Below are 18,035 nucleotides of genomic sequence, written 5' to 3' on the forward strand. Positions count from 1 at the left end.
TTTTAATTTCAGCTCCAATGCAACTTGCTATCCCGGAGCTAAAGACAGGTTATTGGAGGCATCTGAAAGTACTTCTGTATTTGCATATCCTAAGCTGCCTGTGGAAATCGTCTCTGCCTGAAGTTACAGCTTTGCACTGTTCTGACAAGTCACAGATGATAGGTTTAACCCAAGTATGTCAATCCTAATTACAGCAATCTCTGGAAAACTCAGAATAATAAACGCACTCTTGATATTTATCCATGAAATACTACCTGTTCCGTTTAACAGACCCACTGACCTTGCAATGAAATGTGTGATGCCAAATTCTGGCAGCGATTGCCAAGCTTGAATAAATCGCATCTTTGCTTCAATGAGACTCATCTGAGCGACGTTCTGGTGGGCCTCCAGTATCCTCGCCGTGATCTGAAGGCGACGAGACACACCGGCTTTAGGCAACTTGGCTGGTTAATGACGTCTCAAATATTACACTCGTGACAACAGCGCGAACAGGTAACGGCTTGGAACGCGTTGGGGAATTGTGCAAGTCAGTGAGGTTATTAACAACGCAGACGATTTACAGCTTCTACGTTGAAGTCGTATTTCATCTGTTACTGCTTAAAGGCAGGGACCGCGGCTGCCATTCATACGCAGCAGATAAACAGCAATACAGAGCTGCTTTTACTTGGCATCCCTAGATATATAAAAGCAAATATAGATCTGGCCTGCCTGAAGGCAGAGAGTATTCAGACTCCTCTAGTTTAAGACGCAGGATGTGAGCAAACGCCAGGGGTAAATTTCTGGTATAACAGTCCTAGCTAGTGGTTTTGTAGCAGGAATCGCTGCGGAGCATTATAAAAATCAAAAGGGGCCCAAGTTTCTCAGGATGGGTATGTTTTCATTACTCTTTAATTACTACTTGCAAAAACAAGGGAGTTCTAGTCTATTTTAAGTTACAACTTATCTTAATTTTATTGTTGCTGTCACTTACCAAGTCTCTTACATAGCCTGGCTGTAGATGGCAATGCGAAAAAAAAAGAAAAGGAGGCAGAAAGAAAAAAAAGCAATCAGAAATATGGCAACAAAGCAAAGAAAAAGTGTAAATTATCTGCAAACCAAAGTTCAAGCAAAAACCATGCACAATTTCTTAGGCAGAAAAGCAGCCAAAGTGAACGCAAGCACGAAGAGGGAACAAGCGAGCACAGATTCGCCCCTCGCGCCGGCCCTCTCTAAACATTCGCGAGGTCCCATTTAGCCAAATTCTTGTACAAACGGCTTTGATCCCAACGGTGGCCCAAGGGAAGGGAGAAACTGCAGGATCAGAGGGCGAATTCCTGCTCTCACTCTTCTTCCCCTGTTTCTGCAAACTCAAGTTTACTTATTCACATAGAAAAGGCCTTAAGTTCAGTAGCTCCTTTTATTTGAGATACGCAGAAAAATGATCCTCATGCCGTTCTATATAAAAACTGCCTGCTATCCAGTGGCTGCAAAGATAAAATCAAATAGCAGCCTGCACGCTGCTTCGGCGTCAGACCACGGCACGGCACTGCCCCAGGCCGGGTGAAGGCCACCGAGCCGATCCAGAGGTCACGGGTGACTACTTGGAAACTGGGAAGGTGAATCCTATGTTTTTTTTGGCCTTTATGACTTGGCACTCCCTAAACCCGATCTGCCAACCCTATGCTCTTGCAGTGGCAATGCAAAGAAAAAAAGCCCTAAATACCTAAAAATGATTTAAAAAAAAAAAACCTTAGTAAATCATTCGGTTCTCAACATGCCAGCCAGGAGGAGAAGGCATGTGAGCACTAAAATGAAGTTATACTGAATGCTCAGACCCAGCTGCCTCAGTGGGCAGCGATCTCCTTTGCGATGCCCACTGACAGTCCCTACGTGGGCGCTGCCGGCTGCGCGACCTCCTCCTCTTCCTCCTCCTCCTCCTCGGCCGGCGGCATCGCTCCGGCCTGCATTCCTCGCATTCCCGCGGCCCCCGTGCCTCCCGGCCGCTTCGCTTCGGGCGCTCCCTGCCCGTTACTTCCCTACCTAGGATGCACGCGCGGTAAGCAAGCTCTGCAAGCTAATATTTTTCCAGGTGCCTCCATTTTACTGAGTTCAAGCCTAGAAGGCATTATATATGTTAAAAGTGGATATTTATGCAGTCTCTCCTCCATCCAAGTGGATATAAAGGCTTATTCAGAAGAATAATAAGGGCTATATAAAATCTAACTGCACTGCCAGGAAATCATCATACTGTGCCAATAAAAAGTTATATTTTTCCTGCTTCTCTGAGTTGCAGCCTTCTTTTCGGTTTGGAGGGATCATATACAGCCCCAGTCAGCCCGAGTACACAGGCTGCAAATCTAGAGCTGAATGACTGAGTCACTGAGGGGCCACGGAGCAAGGCCCTACTTATTTCTGCTGCTGCGCTGAAATACAATGTCTTTCAGAAAGTCATGCATTCGTTTCTATCACAAAACAGTTCGGCTCTGTCATGCACTGACTGAATATAGTGCGGAATTCAAGCACAAGTCGCAGTAATTTCAAATGAAGCAACGTTTTGAGGACTGGCATTTTGAAGTAGTGGAAAAGTGAAGAGAGAAATATGCAAACCACATTACAGCCAAGTCTGTACAAAGCACTGCAAGCAGCTGGGCCTACCCTGCTCCTGGGGATTTCTGTACGAACCCTGTGCACACAAGTGGTTTTAATCCCAGCGCTGGGGATTGATTGCATCTTGTCACCGCATGCTGTGAGATTTGAGCAGCGCAAGATGTGGGCAGCTGATTAATGCTTTGCCGCTCTGTCATTCTGTATCACAGTGCACGGGGAGAAAAACAGCTCCAAAAAGGTATTTAAAATAATTGTTCCCCCACTGCCTAGACTCTTCATGAGCACCATCACGCTTAACCTACAGAGTGTAATTAAAACCAGGGGTGCCACGAGGTTTCATCCCCAGATGCTGGATCAAAACCACAAATATAAGTACGCACGTCGTTTTAGTAACCGTGTGCATCCAGACAAAAGACAACGACATCTGAAACACGTAGGATTAAATGCTGGCTCCTGCTGAAACGGGTGCTAGTGTAGCCCGGTCAGTGACAACACTGTGACGAGGAGACACCCGCAGCCCAGGGACAGCCGGCGAGTGCGTACCTGCTTGTTCTTGTACTTCTTCAGGTAGCGAGGCGAAACCAGACACTCGGGATTAATGTCGGTCGTGATTTGCTCCGGGATTAGCTGCGGGTCCGGGTTCAAATGCTGCATTTTCAGAAAGGACAGGATGTTCTGCACCTCCAGGCTGTAGGAGCTGTCCGCCATGGTCTTGCCCTTGGAGGCGAGCCGGCACGCCGCCATCCAGTTCGCGTACTGCCTCTCCTGCAGCCGAGGGCGAGAGGTTAGACCGACGGCCCCCGGCCCAGACGCCACTCCGGGGAGCTTTCTCGGGCCGCAGGAGAATCAAGCACACGCAGCAAAAGATGGACAGAAACCCAGCCAAAATGTAGAATATAACCACGGGACGAAACCAAGGCAGAGGAGGAGCCGATTCGGTACTCCAAATTCACACACATGCTCACATGCAACTCTGAACGCCAAGATCGGATACTTTTGCATGTGAGTGCATTTTTTTTGGTTGTTTTTAAATCAACAACAGCTCAAGAGCACATCCAAAGCGTGACCCACGCAGGATGAGCTAAGGGAGGGCAAAGGCAAAACGGACGGCCGGTTAAAGTGATAAACTTACATTATCACAGCGAAGCCAGATTTCATTCATTCCCTCTGCAACTGGAATCAGAAGTTTGATGTTAAACTTCTGACCAGAGATGTTCACATCAGGGGTAACTTCACATCCTACAATGAGGGAGCCAATGTTTAACATGTGTGTAAAGAAGTACACTTTAAAAAGGAAAAATCAAAGAAAAAAGCAAGCACTCCAACTACACAGTGTCAAATAGCATCTCACTGCTGCAAAGGTCTTACACCACGTCTGACAGGACAAATGCTCTACGAGGCAGGGAAAAAACACTACAGACATCTCTTTTTCCAAGGAAAAGGAAAAAGGGGGAAAAGCAAGATCTGATTTGAAGCAATAAAGCCAAAGCTAACGCATGCCCACAGGATACACTCCCAGACCCTGCCTGACCTCATGAACAGACCAAATGGCTGGCAACCACCTCCTAACCCAGAAATCTCCCAATTTTAGTGTCCAGAAAGGATTACAAGCAGTTGTACGAACCCTGGGGGGTTTGAAAACCCCCAGTTAGCAGGGGCTCCGCTTCAGCGCGGCCTCCGAGATTCTTTAAAAGTGCCGTCAGAGCAGCTATGTCAAAAGCTCCCAAAAAGGTATTCCAGGCGATCCCGGGCTGCGCTGTGACTGCAGGCTGAGGTCATTTGGCACCACATCTGCTCTTGCCTCCACGGTTAAAAAAAAAAAAAGAGCTTGCTGCAGTTGCATAGCTCTGGGAGCAGGAATGTTTTACTTGACATAAGAAAGACCAGCAGCCTTAGGAATTTAAAATATAATGTGCAGGGCTTGCAGGGAGTGAGGCTGCACACAAACAGCACAAGGGAGAGCAGGAAAAAAATTAAAGGCGGCACACGAAGAGAATGGTCTGTTCTCTCCGGCTCAGCAGGGGCTCAGGCTTATTCCTCACTGTTGGAGTCATTGCCATTATTTAGGATAGGCATGACAAAAAGTAAAATAGCAAGCCCTCTTCTTGTGCTTGCACAAACCTCCTCTGCTCTGCCCTGCAGCAGATAAATGGACCGTTCGGAGCAATCCCCATAAACATTTTTATTCAACCCTAAGTTGAAGTCTAGAGTGCTAAGAAGATAAATCAGTGGAAAAATAAGACGCGAGAGTGGCAGACTATTATCGGAATAAAATGCGATAGTGCTCATGTTTTGCTTACCTCTTAAATTCATCTGGTGTGCGGGAGTCCCGTTGGATTCTTCTTTGCTTTTATAGCAGGAAATGGAGGTATCTTTGAAGGTGCACCAATACGGCTTGTAACCTTTTAGTGTTAGCTTCTTAGGCCTGCCAGACAGGTTGATGAACATTACTATGCGAGATCGACAGTTTTCTGGGTGATGGGGTTTAATTTAAGGGACACCAGGAGGTAGCTCGACTCCTAAACCAAGCTGCTGTGCCTTCGCACTGAAGTTGCACCAGGAAACTAGTTTCACCCTTGAAAATCTGGTGTTAGCAACCATGGACCAAGGACCATGGAGAGTCCTTGCCCGGAAGCTGAAATGTCTTGAACTCTTCCCTTTGCTACAATAACGTTAGGTCAAGAAACTGAGCTGCGACTGCGAATTTGGACTCTTCAATCCCGAGTTCGCAGGAAGGACAGATCCTGGTGAGGGCCCATTAAATTTGAGGTGGGGGTAAGGGGGACTGGAGAACTATATTATAGAAATAGGTATTTCCATGAACCACCAAAAATCTTCTTCACTGGCCATATTAGACTGGAACCAATCTGTTCCAGCTCTGAAAGGAAAGTTTTTATAAGACTTGTCTGTCAAGCACATGCATGAGTACACGTGTTATTTTCTTTTCAAATACTCAGCTTCACATCAGAAAAGGTTCAATTCCTTCCTATGCAAAACACAACTTTTGCTTGACTCAGCAGAGCAGGCGATGGCCCAGCAAGGCAGCGGCGGAGCAGAGCAGCCACCAGGCACGACTGAGACCGCTGAGAGATTAGCTTTACGGAGCCGCAAGAACTTCTTAAACCCCAAATTTCTAATCCTTATCCAAAGCCCATATTCAGGGGCTTCTCACTTCTTGCATCTCCGTCCCACAGACCATTGATCAGCCCTTAGCTATGAGGATCAAACACACCATGGGCCCAATTGCTTCTCCCCGGGGGCTCCCCGCTTTGATTTCCAGGCAAAAGCACGCCATGGGGCTGAGCCCATCCCTGGCATCAGTGGCAGGGAGGGGAAATCACAACAACATGCTGGGGAGGAGACCTCCTGCCAAGCCTGAAATGCACTGGGATGGCTGAACGCGCAAAATTTCTGGCACTGGAGGATGCTCGGTGTGCGCCTGAGCCTCGCCGCTCCCGCACTGTCGATCGCCACCTGAGCCCAGGGGTGTCTGCTGGCTCCTTCTGCCCTCGCTATTTTTCCCCATCCCGAAGGCCAGGCACGCCGTGGCCTTCCCGCGCGCCTGCACGCGGCGGGGGAGGCGACTGCGGAGTTTACACCCACAATTTCCTTCCAAAGCTGCCTCCATTAAAGGGTTCAACCTCCAGCCAAGTTTCTATGTTATACATGCAGGTTTTTCCATCCTTTGCTTCTGTACTTTGACCCATATGCACTGCCTTGAGCTTTTTTTGGGCTCCTTTAAATTGCAGGTAGGGCATTTTGGCTGGTCCGGGCGGTAACCGGGCTGGCGGGGGCCAGAGGAACTTCCCGAGTCCTCGTAGTGGCAACGGGGCCATTGGGGACACAGACTGCAGCCGCTCTGCGAGGAAGTGGGATGGAAAAATGCAAGAGGCACGTCCAAAACCAGGCCAACTTCTAACCCCGCGTCATTTACATTGTGTTTCTGGCGACAAAATACGGCCTGGCCGTCGTTTTTAGGAAAAAATTCCAATACCACACTTTCCCCTCTTTACGAAGTGAAGAGAGCCCCTGCGTTACGGTACCTGCTGCGAAAGCCAGAGGCTACGGGAACACACACGGAGCCTTCAGCCTGCATCTGCTGCCTTTGAAGTAGCAGCAAGCTGAAGCCGTTGTCAGCAACTCGCGAAGACCTGGCTTTCCATTTGGTTGAGGGATTAAAAAACCCCCAGAATTTAGTCCTCCGTCCTCAAGCTGCAGCAGCAAATTTGGCTGAAAGGTGGCTACTTAAAACGAAGCAGATGCAGAACTGGGAAAAATACGCTGGTAGTAGTAAGGCGAGGCGATGTCAAGCCCCCAAACAGTGCTTTTAAAGTTTCTTTTTTCTTCTTTTAAGGTTTTTTAGGGTTCCTTTTTGGGTTTACTCAAATTGCAGTCGCGGCGTTCAGAAAGGTTATGTACAACACCAGGTGAGAGGAGGGAACCGACGTCTTTTCGCTGCTACATCCTCCCTCCCCAACAACTGGATCTCCAATTTGCGAGTAATTAGCTTCCTGAGTTGTGCCTAATTTTATTGGCAAATAAAGCACATCAAAGGAAACGAGTCTTTTTGTTGGGTTGCGTTTTTTTAAGGGGAAGAAACACCCGCTCGGAGGCATGGCACAGCCTCCAGCCCTGAAACTTCGCTGCAGCAATTACAGCAGACCACAAGCGCAGACTGACTCTGAGGGCAGGACTAACCTTATTAATACACATTACAAGATGGAGAAGGAATTTTTCAGAACACAAGTAGCAGGTTCTGGCTCCAGAACCAAACAATTATAAAATAAAGGCTTGTTACAGAGCTATTTTGCTGTCGCTGCTTTTCTTCTGTTCCTATACCTATTCTGTGAAATCTCATTGCGGTTTATTTACAGTTTCCAGAACTTTCATCATAACCCTAATGCAGCAGGCATTAAATTGAAAAGGACAGTCGTGACTGCCAAAATATTAGTCAAAGTCCAGACACTGCTGTTCCCAGTTTCCACGTACCATCATCCAAGTTAAAAAGAAATAATAATAAAAAAAAATCTTAAGTGTGATGGCAGAGCAGGATGGTCAACTTAAACCTGCTTTTTTCGGCGAGAAGAGAACAGACAAACCTGAATCCCAGTTGTCTGTAATTCATTTGCCTCCTTCAAACCAGAAGTATCTGAGTGAGGTTTTCTAGCTATGAGCTACACCCCTAATTTTAGGGTAATTTCATTAATTCACTGGCACTAACTGTGTTATGGAAACCTCTTGGCACATGAAGCCTCCGCTCGGGGGACGTGTGTGTGCCACGTGCCTGGGGTGGGACTACCCGGAAAACACCCGGGATTTTTTATTTGAAGAACTGATCAACTGCAGGGCAGCATCCAGGGAGACGTTTTGGAGTGTTTTTACTAGTGTTAAATATTCAGTGACTGTGCCAAATGCCTGATGAAAAAGTAAAATCTTTTAATACCCAGAGAGTCCAGATATTGTGGGCTGCGATACTACAGAGCTGCTCAGCGGCATTCACACACGGTAATGCAGCGGCGGGCAGCAAAAGCTTGCGACGGGAGGGCAGAATGGACGTTAAGTGGTATTACTATCAATTATTCATTGATATTACCAGTTTCACACGCACCTTTTCCCATCAGTACTTACTTGAATACTTTAATGTAGTCAGCAAGTTCAGGGATGGAAGTGATGTCACCCTGCAAATAAAGATTATCCCATTCATTCATCTGCCAGGCCCCGGAGTCACCGGTGGGGCGGGGGGGCCCCGCACAGAGGGAAATGCTTCGGTCTGTTAGACAGCAACATGCAACTGCTCAGAGGGAATTTCTCCAGGGCAGGAAATTTGGTACGGGCTTCACTGTCAAACGTCAGGGACTCACAGGTCATAAAACCACTTCTAGGAAAGTACAAGCTGTTTCGCAGGAGGAGGAAGCAGAGCAAATCTATTGCACAGAAGTGCTGCTCTGAAACAAGATGACAATACTTTTTATTTCTTTTTTTTTTAAGGCCTTTGGCCTCGTGGAGCCAATTCCCACCTGTGAGGTCACTTACTGTCACACACTGGCTCATGTTTGCGTAGGAATTTTTCTCTTCCACTTTCTCCTTATGCTCCGAACAAATGAAAAAGATGCCGTTTCAAACCACCAGGGAAGACTGTGGAATGGCTTCCTGAGAGCTCAGAATGGCATTTTTTCCAGCTTTTTCATCTTGAGTTTAGCTTAACATACCCGTGCATTTTGGATGAACAAAATACACAAGATGGCCTTTTCAATTCCCTTGAGATCAGACTAAATGGTTTCTGAATCACTGAAAAAGCAAACATTGCTACAACAGTTTTCAGCAGTTTACTTTCAGTCTGCAATGACCAACGCTGTTTATAGATACCATGGGGAAAAAAAAAATCAAAATCTAGACAAACAATCCAGTAATTGCCCATTATCCATATTCAATTACTTGAATGGCTCTGGAAATGGCTACTGTTAGCAACCGATACAGAAAGGGATGGGGTTTTTTTGATGAATCATTGTGTTCTTCATTCTCCTCTGGCAGGGGCTTAGTATCGTGCTTCAAATCCGTTTTGCAAGAAAATCATAGAAGATCTCTTGTCTATGAAAACTTCTCACTATTTATATCGCACCTGAGCAATGCTCTTCTCCCCACAGTACAGCCAGAAGGAGCAGCATGGGTTAATACTGTAAAACTTGGCTGTTGCTGATGACAGAAAAGCAGACTAAATATGGATGCTAACTTCAAAAGAGCCTTCATAAACACTTAAAAACTTGTATGAAGTGAAGGAAAATTAAGATTGCAAAATTTATGTTTTAAAAGGATCAGAACCTAAAAAGTGAAACTCAGTATAAAAGTGCAAAACTACACTAGCTGGAAAAGCTGCTCTGTACGGAAATGTATGTGCCAAGTCTGAACGTACCTAGTCCTTTCTAATTTTAAAGAGGGAACACCGGTCTTAAAAAACCTATCAGAAAAAAGAAACCGCCTGAAATACAGTCACAAACCCCTCAAGGATAAAATCCAGTCTGATAAAAATAGAGTTTCACAAGTCTAAGCTATTCATAAGTTATTTCTGAAAGTCCTGGCCGCTGTTTTAGGTACTGTAAAACTTTGTCATGAATTGGAAAATAGTGGAAGAGAAACTTTGGTGTGAAGAATTCACTATTTCTGAAAGTCAGTAGAGAGGACAGAAACCAAATCAATTTGATGTGAATTTTCCATTATTTCATGAGTATGGTGGGTCGGTGCGTTGGGGGGTTGAGTAAGATCCCGTTCCACACAATTTTCCATCTGGGTTGGCTGAGGCTTACAGAGGACAGAGCAACTTGTCTGTGGCCACACAAGCAGCCCACGGGTCCTGCGGGATTACTCGAAACGCCCACCTTGCTCGCAGTTTGGTCTTACCATCCCGGTAAGAAAAAAGCGTTATTGCACTTTGCTTCTGCGGCAGCAGCCGCTGAGTGCAGAGGTGGGCACGTGGGAACGGGCCCTGAGCTCAGCGCCTGCCTCTGGGTGCGAAATTAACTGTGAACGCTGAAAAAAAGAGCAGCAGTCTTACAGCCAGCAGCTTAAATGAAGCCCCAGGTTGAGTATGTGCCCTTGGTCAAAGAGCTTTTTATGTTGTATCCAGGTTCAGAGCACAGCTCCAGCTCCGCCGCTGGCCCTGCTCTGAGTGCTGGCTGGCGCAGACGCTGCCTGAGGTCCCTTCCAACCCAAATTACTCTTTGGTATTTCTGAAAATATCAGCCAGTTTTATAAAAATATTATTTGGAGTCTAAAAATATTATTCTGTATTGCTCTGTCGGGTTGTGGGCAACCCTCTCGTGCTGTAACAGCAGAAATTAAAAAAAAAGGGAGAAGAAGGAAACGAAAATGGTGAGAGGCCTGGAAAAATTCCCCCATACGCAGTTCAAGATTACTTTTCCTGCTTCATTAGAGGGAAGTCAAAGGAAGGGGCAGTGAGGCATGCGCATCATCCTCTGCCCATAACCCTTACCAGGATTGTCGACGTTTTGCCACCTTCCAAAGTGATTTCTAGATCAGAAAGCGCAGCGTCCACCTCGTCGACCTCCTTGTCACTGTTGTTCAGGTGATTTTCCGACGACATGATGGACAGCTTGTTGATGTGGTACTGAAAGGCAAGGCACAGCCTCTGTGAACGTGGAATATTTAATGACGTTTCTGCAATCCGCTAGAGATCTCGTGTCATCACAGACCCGAAAGGCAGCATGAAGCACTGTAAGGACAGAACGGGGATCCCGTTTCGAAGCATCGGCACTGGGTACCAGAGCACGGGCTGGTGTCCCCCCTCCCCGGGCACCGGGGCAGTGAATACCACAGAGGACACCGTGCTCTGCACAGCATCGCGCTGCTCTCGGCGCTGATTTAAAGCACCGTGTGACAAGGACGCTCACTGACTCCGCCGGCCGTGCCGCCGTTGGGTACCGAGCAGCAGATGCAACGCTTCGCTGCACGGGGTTTCGCAGGTAAAGCACAGACAGGCTGGGGTGAGACTTCAGTAACTGTTTAGCACTTTTGAATGCACAAACTTCTGATTAAACGGTACTACCCACGTTCGTGACAGTATCAAACAAGTGCCAGGCAATGTTGCTGCTGAACTAATGCATTGTGCTTGTGTGCATATTTTATACCTTCTTGCACCTCATCTATTTTTACCACAGAAATCCACAACGTTGGTAGTATTAATTGCAGAGTAACTATCATGCTCTGTCTACTCTGGACCAACTGGAGAGGTAAATTGAGTCTTTATATTTCTGTTTTTGTTCTTTTTTCCTAGGAGAGCAGCCCCGAGGGCTTGCATGTGGACAGCCCTGCCCTCGCTGGGGACACTCTCGCAGCCTACACCGATGAGCAACGCCAGACCACACATAGTAAAAGGGCTGCCATCAGTCTTACAGAAGTCAATAGCAGGTGTATTATTTATGCCAAATTACACGGAGTATTTCATAAAACAGATAAATAAATAGTTCTGGGAAACCCACAGATTATCACCAGCTGTTCTGGGGGCAGCATGCCAGAAACTCGCAGTTCAGTAACCTAATGTACTTACTGGGATTCTTAAAAAAGGGCAAAACTAAAAGTTAAGATAGACATAAACATGTTTGGTAAAAGCAAGCTAAATTCCTTTTCATGAGAAGTAATAAGCAATAAATATTTAAACTACCTAATAAGCTCAAGTGAGTATTAGCAAACAGGAGACAGTCCAATTTCTACCAGCACAAGAAGTCCAAGCTCCCCACCAAAGACAAGACGAGGCCTTTAAAACACCATTTACAGCACATTAAACTTAACACGTTCATCAGTATTCAGCAATAGAGAAGTCTGAAAAGCTACAATCAAGTTTAATTACAAACAGAAGTGTCTCGGGCTGTCTCCTACCTGCAACGCTGCAAACATCATCATTTCTTCCTCCGTGCACTCGATTTCCTCCAGCAGAATAGCCCACTTGGACTGTTCGTAGAGCTGGTTGATCCTGATCGCATCGTACTACGGCACATCGCAAAAAAAAAGGCCGGTTATAAAACAAGCTTCATGGGAAGACCCATGATCCTTCATGCTTCAAGCACAATTGGAAGACAAACCCGTTAATCCTTTTATTTCAACCCCTATTCCAGTTTGAGATTGAAAAGCCTTTTTACACTTAAACAACCCTTAGGGCAACACAAGCAATACCTAAACCTCAGCAGACTGGTAACACGTAAGCACGTACACCCCGGGTTTGATGCACACGCGACCACTTTTCAAAGGGGCTGGGGACATGTCAGCACAAATGAATATTAGAGACACAGGTCGCCTTCGCTTGAAATGTTTGCCTGCAAGGTGCAAGTAAAATAAATAATTCTGTACCTTTGGATTCAGGTCAAAAAAGCTGTAGTACTTGAACCGGAGCAGCAAAGCCTCATTTTCTTTCACCTCCTGCTCCATAAGAGATCTGGACGAATCCAGCCATCTGCAAATTGTCAACAACGGGTAGCACACACAAAAAGCTCTGGCTAAGTCGCAATGACTCTTGCAAGAATGCAATTTAAAACCACATATTTAAAAAAAAAAAAAAAGAGGAAAAGAAAAAGAAGAAAAACAAACCCTTAACTCACCCTTGGTTGATTTTGGCTTTATCAAGAAGCGCTTGTGGCTTGTACATTTTTGCTAAGGATTCTGGGGATGTGACGGGCTGGCTCACGGCCAGGATGCCTGGGTTCCCCTCCGACAAGGCGCTGTCTCCGAACCAGGCTGAAGTCGGGGACAGAGGACTGCCGTCGTGAGAGTCGTAGGTAGGCGTCATGGTTTTGCTGTACAGGCCTGGGCTCGAATATATGTTTCCTACCAGTAAGAGGGATAACCACATCGCATTAGCTTATGGCCAAACCGCGTCTGCTCAGCACAAAGCCAATTCAACAAACAGATGAAAACCCTTCTGATTCCATTTTTATGATTTTTTTTTCCACAATTAGAAAACACTGCACTGCTTGTTTTCCCATGAAAAGCTGCCTCTCTTCCTCTCTCTCTCCCAGCTCTTCTTGAAGAGCAAAACTGATGGAAAAGTCATTCCAGCCTGAATCCATGGGAAAAAATTCAGACCGCCGTGCTGCGAAATTTGGGAGGACAGCACTCCCCCTCCGCGCTCCTGCAGCACCTGGAGCGCTGTGGCCACGAGCAGCGACCGACTTACCGGTGATCACTTGTTGCTTAAAGATTTTGGAAGTCAAAAGTTTTAGAAGAGCAGGAAAATAAACTAAAGACATGGCCAAGGAAAGAGACAGAGCACCGAAGTCCTACTGGGGTGGAGCTCACCTTTCACGGGGCCGATGTAAAGAATATCGGTGCCTATAGGGAAGGAAAGAAAGGAGGGAAGTGAGAAGGCAAGGGAGAGACACCGGAGGAGAAGTCAGAGCAGAAAAGGACAGGAGCTGAAAACATGCACCTCTGTAAGAGGCCAGAACAGCACAGGCCAGGCTTAATCGCCCAAACCCGACTGCAAACCCAGCCGCTGCCCCAGCAAAGCTGATCGTGCCGGTCCCTTCCTCGCCCTCGCCGGGAGTTTGCAAAAATATGTTTCTTGCAAAATAGTTTAGGCTGGATAGGAAAGATGTGGATTCGCTGAGCTTCCTACTGTTCCTACAGGCAATTTAGTAAACCGCTGTCATTCTGGCAATTGCAGTTTTTCAACGCAGACCTTAAACTGCTGTGTTTTCACTGCAACTTCCTGCAGAGGAGACTCCAGCTATGGAGAAGCAAGGCAGCGTCTACTGAGGCATTTTCAAAATATGTGTTTATGTTACGGCTCTGCTGTATAACCTCAGCTGTTACTGAAGTAGAAGAAATATGTATATTTTCGCTCCGTTCCTCACCCTTTGACTACCTTGCAATACTACAAACCAAAGCCACTCCCAAGGCACAAATTTTGCAGACCTGATTATATCACGAGGTTGCTTCACCTGGTTGGAAGTGCACAAGCTAGTCTAAGTAACAGGGAATATTTCCAAAATAAGGTGCATCAATTCCAGTTTGGAAAGACAGTGCTAAATTACTACTCTGATTAGATATTAAGGGATCTAACAAATTGCAATTTTTTTTAACAAATATGGGAATGATGACAAATATACTCAGAATCTAACCCACTTCTTTACGCACAGCGTGCATTTACCTTTGCAGCACTGTTAGCTGACCTGGCAGACAAAGCACCAGAAATGACCACAAGTTATTTCACTCGTGTTACAGGAAATGGCTGGACACACAAACGTCACATTTTCATAGACAGAAAAGCTTGCTCCAGCAGCCACGTGTGTTTGATATTAGTGTGTTCAGCAAGTGGTGCTATTTGGTGCAAAGCAAGCATTGCTTTTAGGTGTTTTAAAGTTTTACAGCTCATATAGATGCAAAGTACAAAAAAAAACCTTTTAAAATTACCATTACGAACAGAAGAAAGCTGAGCTGGAACGGTATCTCATATCCCAAAATAGCTGAGAGCTAAATAGTCTCTATTGATCTCATGGGAGCATTGATTTTTACATTAAGCGTGTAAAATCCAGATTTTCAAAATAACCATGGTTCAATGACCGTATCACTAATGTAAGTCATTCCACTGTGTATATAAATGGGGCAATGAGCTCAACATCATTTTGCTACACCCAAATCTGCACAGCAGTACCCAGAAAGGCCAATACTTGGCTTTTTGGCAAAGGGCCACATCTAATTCTTCTGCCTCTCCTGGGAGATGCTCCCCACCTCTGCCCTTCCCCGCTCCGCTCCCACCTTCTCCCTCCCCGGTGCCGGGCAGCAAGTTGGTCTTTCTCCCTGCCCAGAGCCTCGGCTGGAGGCAGGACCTGCTTGTAAGAGAGTGCAATTTTTACAAAAATCACAGGCATATGCGCAGACGTCCAAAATCTACCCTAAAAGAGTGCTATTAAGGTTGCTGAAGGAAGCACTTGGCAGTGTTGAAATGCCGTAAGTGAGGTCTTCTGTGCCGTTCCTGCTGATGCATTTAGACACCGTCCCAGGCTAGCGTCCAACTCTACGGCCACACGCTCTTTACTCCAACAGATCCCTCCTCACTGAATGAGCTCGAAATTACAGAAAGCTGAGCTAAACATCTGGAAATGTCTAAGACCAAAACAATAGAAAAACCTTCCCAAACTGTCTTTTTTTTAGGATGGGTATCTCAAGAAGCCGTAAGAATGATTTTAATCCATCAAAACAGGGAAATTCTGGAGTTATGAATATTCATGGATAACCCCCCAACTACTCAGCACATTGTTCTGCATTTTGGAAAGCCCCTCCAGAAAATTTTGTGTATTTCCTGATGATGAATTATCTTCCTCTCCAGCAGTTTCTGAGAAGTAAACATTAAAAATCCTTTGCTCTAGTTAAACGCTTTGTAGCACCCCCAGGATGCAACTGAGAATTTTCCCACAATGTTTAGGAGGGAGGAAATTACATGCGTAACTCTGGGCATATCAGCCTCATCTGGAAGGGAGCAAAACGATACAACAGCTGGCAGACCCCTCTGCAGAAGATAACGCAATCCATGCCAGCAAACCAACTCCACACCATTTTGATGGGATTATAATCAAAACTGGCACTGATGTCGCAGGCTTGTCAAAAGCATCATACCAGTGATGACCATCATCTTGACTAGGGAACTAGAATAATGTAACATCATTAAGGCAATGTGATTCTAAAATGTCTGACAGGATGGAAAATGCAAGCGAAAACCGGCAGTCACCATCAAACAAGGAAACTTCTTGGGTGGGTTTAATGCTCCTGCTAGTTTTGCGGCTGTATGGGGAGCGTTGAGTAGAAGTGGAGTGTGTTATTTCTGCATTTCACTCCGGATGTCCAGATGTTGTGCCCACGCTTCAATAGCTTGAAAAATTCCCATGGGCATGGAAAACTCTGCAGAAATGAGGAAGGGACAGGAATACCCACCTTCTAGCCTCATGCTTTCCAAGAGAAGATTTGGGGGGCGACTTGACATGTCCTTGTGAAAGAAACAGAAACACGCTCTCCCCACAGACCTTTTCCAAGCTGGAGCAGAGCAGTCGAGTAGGAAATTAAAATAAACCACCAGCACTGTCCATTCACCTCCACACTGACCAGGTGACACTCATCAAAACGCTACTCATCGGTATGCAGAGATTGACGTAGGATAAGACCAGCCGTGCCGGGTCGGACCAAAGGCTGCACCGGTCTTGCACCCCATCCCGGGCACAAAGCTTGGCTGTGGGTCCATCCCCATTTTAGACCACAGGGTATGCTCCCGTCTTCTCCCCAACTCCCCTAGCATCGTGCCAGCACCACACTTAAGTGGCCACGAAGCAGACAGACAGGGCTGACTACTGTCCTGGCCAGTAAAAGCAAAACCCACTTCTGCTGGGCAGGAGACGGCAGCAACGCTGCATCTCAGCAGTGTGTGGTTAACAGTGATTTCCACAAATCCATCCAACGCTTTTCCAAATTCTTCTATCCCCATGGCTTCCTCACCATCCTGCAGCGACGAGCTCCACAGTGTGATGACGAACCATGTGCGGGGTGAACCTTTGAGAAAATAACTACAAAGCACTAAGAAACTTGGGCAGGTTTGCCCAGGGACACCCACACACATGCCTCACGTGAAAGCCCCTCTGCCCCTTTGATCCACATTTCTGCTCCAAAGCATGGAGGAGCAGAGCGTCTCCAAGAAAACGTCCCTTGGATTTTCTCCTAATCACGTTCTCCAAGACGGCTCAAGCATTTCAGAAGCAGCTTCCTTCAAAAAAATTGCCTGAGGCAAACACTGTCATGGAAAATTTCAGTTTAAATAGCTATAAGTTGGGCTAACTTATAAACAAGTGAATACAGGACTTAAAGTATTGGGCAATGCTTACTGTGGGTGTATTGACAGCTCTGCCTATAGTGATTTAAATTGGTTTTATTGCTAGCTTACCAAGGAACAGGGTGTCTCAATGACAAAATACGCCTATTAAATCTACATGCACAGAAATAAGCAGATCCAGAAATATTGACTCATTATACATAAGCATTCAGTACATGAACTACTGCTGGAACAATATTAGGAACAGTTAACTACTAAAAGTTTATTCAGATTGAAAACGTGACTTCTAACTAACAGGACCTAAACATCGCAGGTAACTGCAGTAAGTAAAACTGCAGCAAGTCATTCATTCATAGAAGTAAAACAGGAAAGAAAAAAAAATGCAAGACAGTTCAAAGTCACTTGCTGAAAGAATAATAAATAATTTAAATTTAAAAATATCTTCTGCGCTCATTTCCTACAAAGCCAGCCAAGTATTTCCTATTAATCTCATAGAGCTACTCTTCTCAGACACTGCCTTTCAGAAAGGCTAAGCACTGCGTTTAAAGCTGAAAATGCCAAATGAAAATGCAAGCGCTTCCCTAAGCCAAGCAGTGCCCCAGCCACCCCCGTCCCTCCAGGGTGACTCTTTTTTTTAAATTAAAGCCGCCCTACTTCCCTCTCGTTGCTTGATTTAAAACCAAGAGCCCTGGCAGCCGCACACGGCGAACTGCCCGTCGGCACGCATCGCTGCGTCCTTCTCTGCAAGTCCCTTTGCATTAAGGTGCTCCCGCTTGCCGGGCTGCGACGCTGCCGTCACCCGCCGTCCTACACCCGCCTCGCACGAACATGTTGGTTCGCAGCACAGCTCACGAGCTACGGCTTCATCTTCGACAAATGCTAAGTTTGCAGACACCCAGCCGGAGCAATTTGCTGCCTGTGGCAAGCGATGTTATCCTGTTAGCAGAGCTATTCTGTTAGCAGCGTTATTCTGAACATTAAGAGCTGCAGCGAGGCACTTAGTATAAGAGAACACTAATACGATTAATAGAAAGACCATTTTTGCTGGGCTATAACTAAATTACTAGAACTGCGGTACCTGATGAAACATACTTGGAATTTCAAGTTAGGAATGATTTTCCATTTA

The 18,035-nt window shown here is 46.1% G+C and overlaps 1 protein-coding gene across 4 annotated transcripts in view; it reads right to left on the reverse strand.

Moving 5' to 3' along the window:
* FERMT2 (FERM domain containing kindlin 2) overlaps nucleotides 1-18,035 on the reverse strand; it is a 59,731-nt gene that overhangs the window by 3,151 nt on the left and 38,545 nt on the right. Inside the window, exons 4-14 of one of the 4 annotated variants that reach the window (XM_064511840.1) lie at nucleotides 13,390-13,422; nucleotides 12,693-12,918; nucleotides 12,445-12,547; nucleotides 11,977-12,084; nucleotides 10,574-10,708; nucleotides 8,215-8,264; nucleotides 4,887-5,011; nucleotides 3,719-3,825; nucleotides 3,130-3,351; nucleotides 971-991; nucleotides 281-405 (exon numbers count right to left, since the gene is read on the reverse strand). In XM_064511840.1, coding sequence (XP_064367910.1) covers nucleotides 281-405; nucleotides 971-991; nucleotides 3,130-3,351; nucleotides 3,719-3,825; nucleotides 4,887-5,011; nucleotides 8,215-8,264; nucleotides 10,574-10,708; nucleotides 11,977-12,084; nucleotides 12,445-12,547; nucleotides 12,693-12,918; nucleotides 13,390-13,422 — 1,255 coding nt within the window. The remainder of the gene's footprint in view (nucleotides 1-280; nucleotides 406-970; nucleotides 992-3,129; nucleotides 3,352-3,718; nucleotides 3,826-4,886; nucleotides 5,012-8,214; nucleotides 8,265-10,573; nucleotides 10,709-11,976; nucleotides 12,085-12,444; nucleotides 12,548-12,692; nucleotides 12,919-13,389; nucleotides 13,423-18,035) is intronic. The other 3 variants (XM_064511842.1, XM_064511841.1, XM_064511843.1) reach the window with 3 other exon arrangements.

This window comes from Dromaius novaehollandiae, chromosome 5 (assembly GCF_036370855.1).
Source record: "Dromaius novaehollandiae isolate bDroNov1 chromosome 5, bDroNov1.hap1, whole genome shotgun sequence".
NCBI lineage: Eukaryota > Metazoa > Chordata > Aves > Casuariiformes > Dromaiidae > Dromaius > Dromaius novaehollandiae.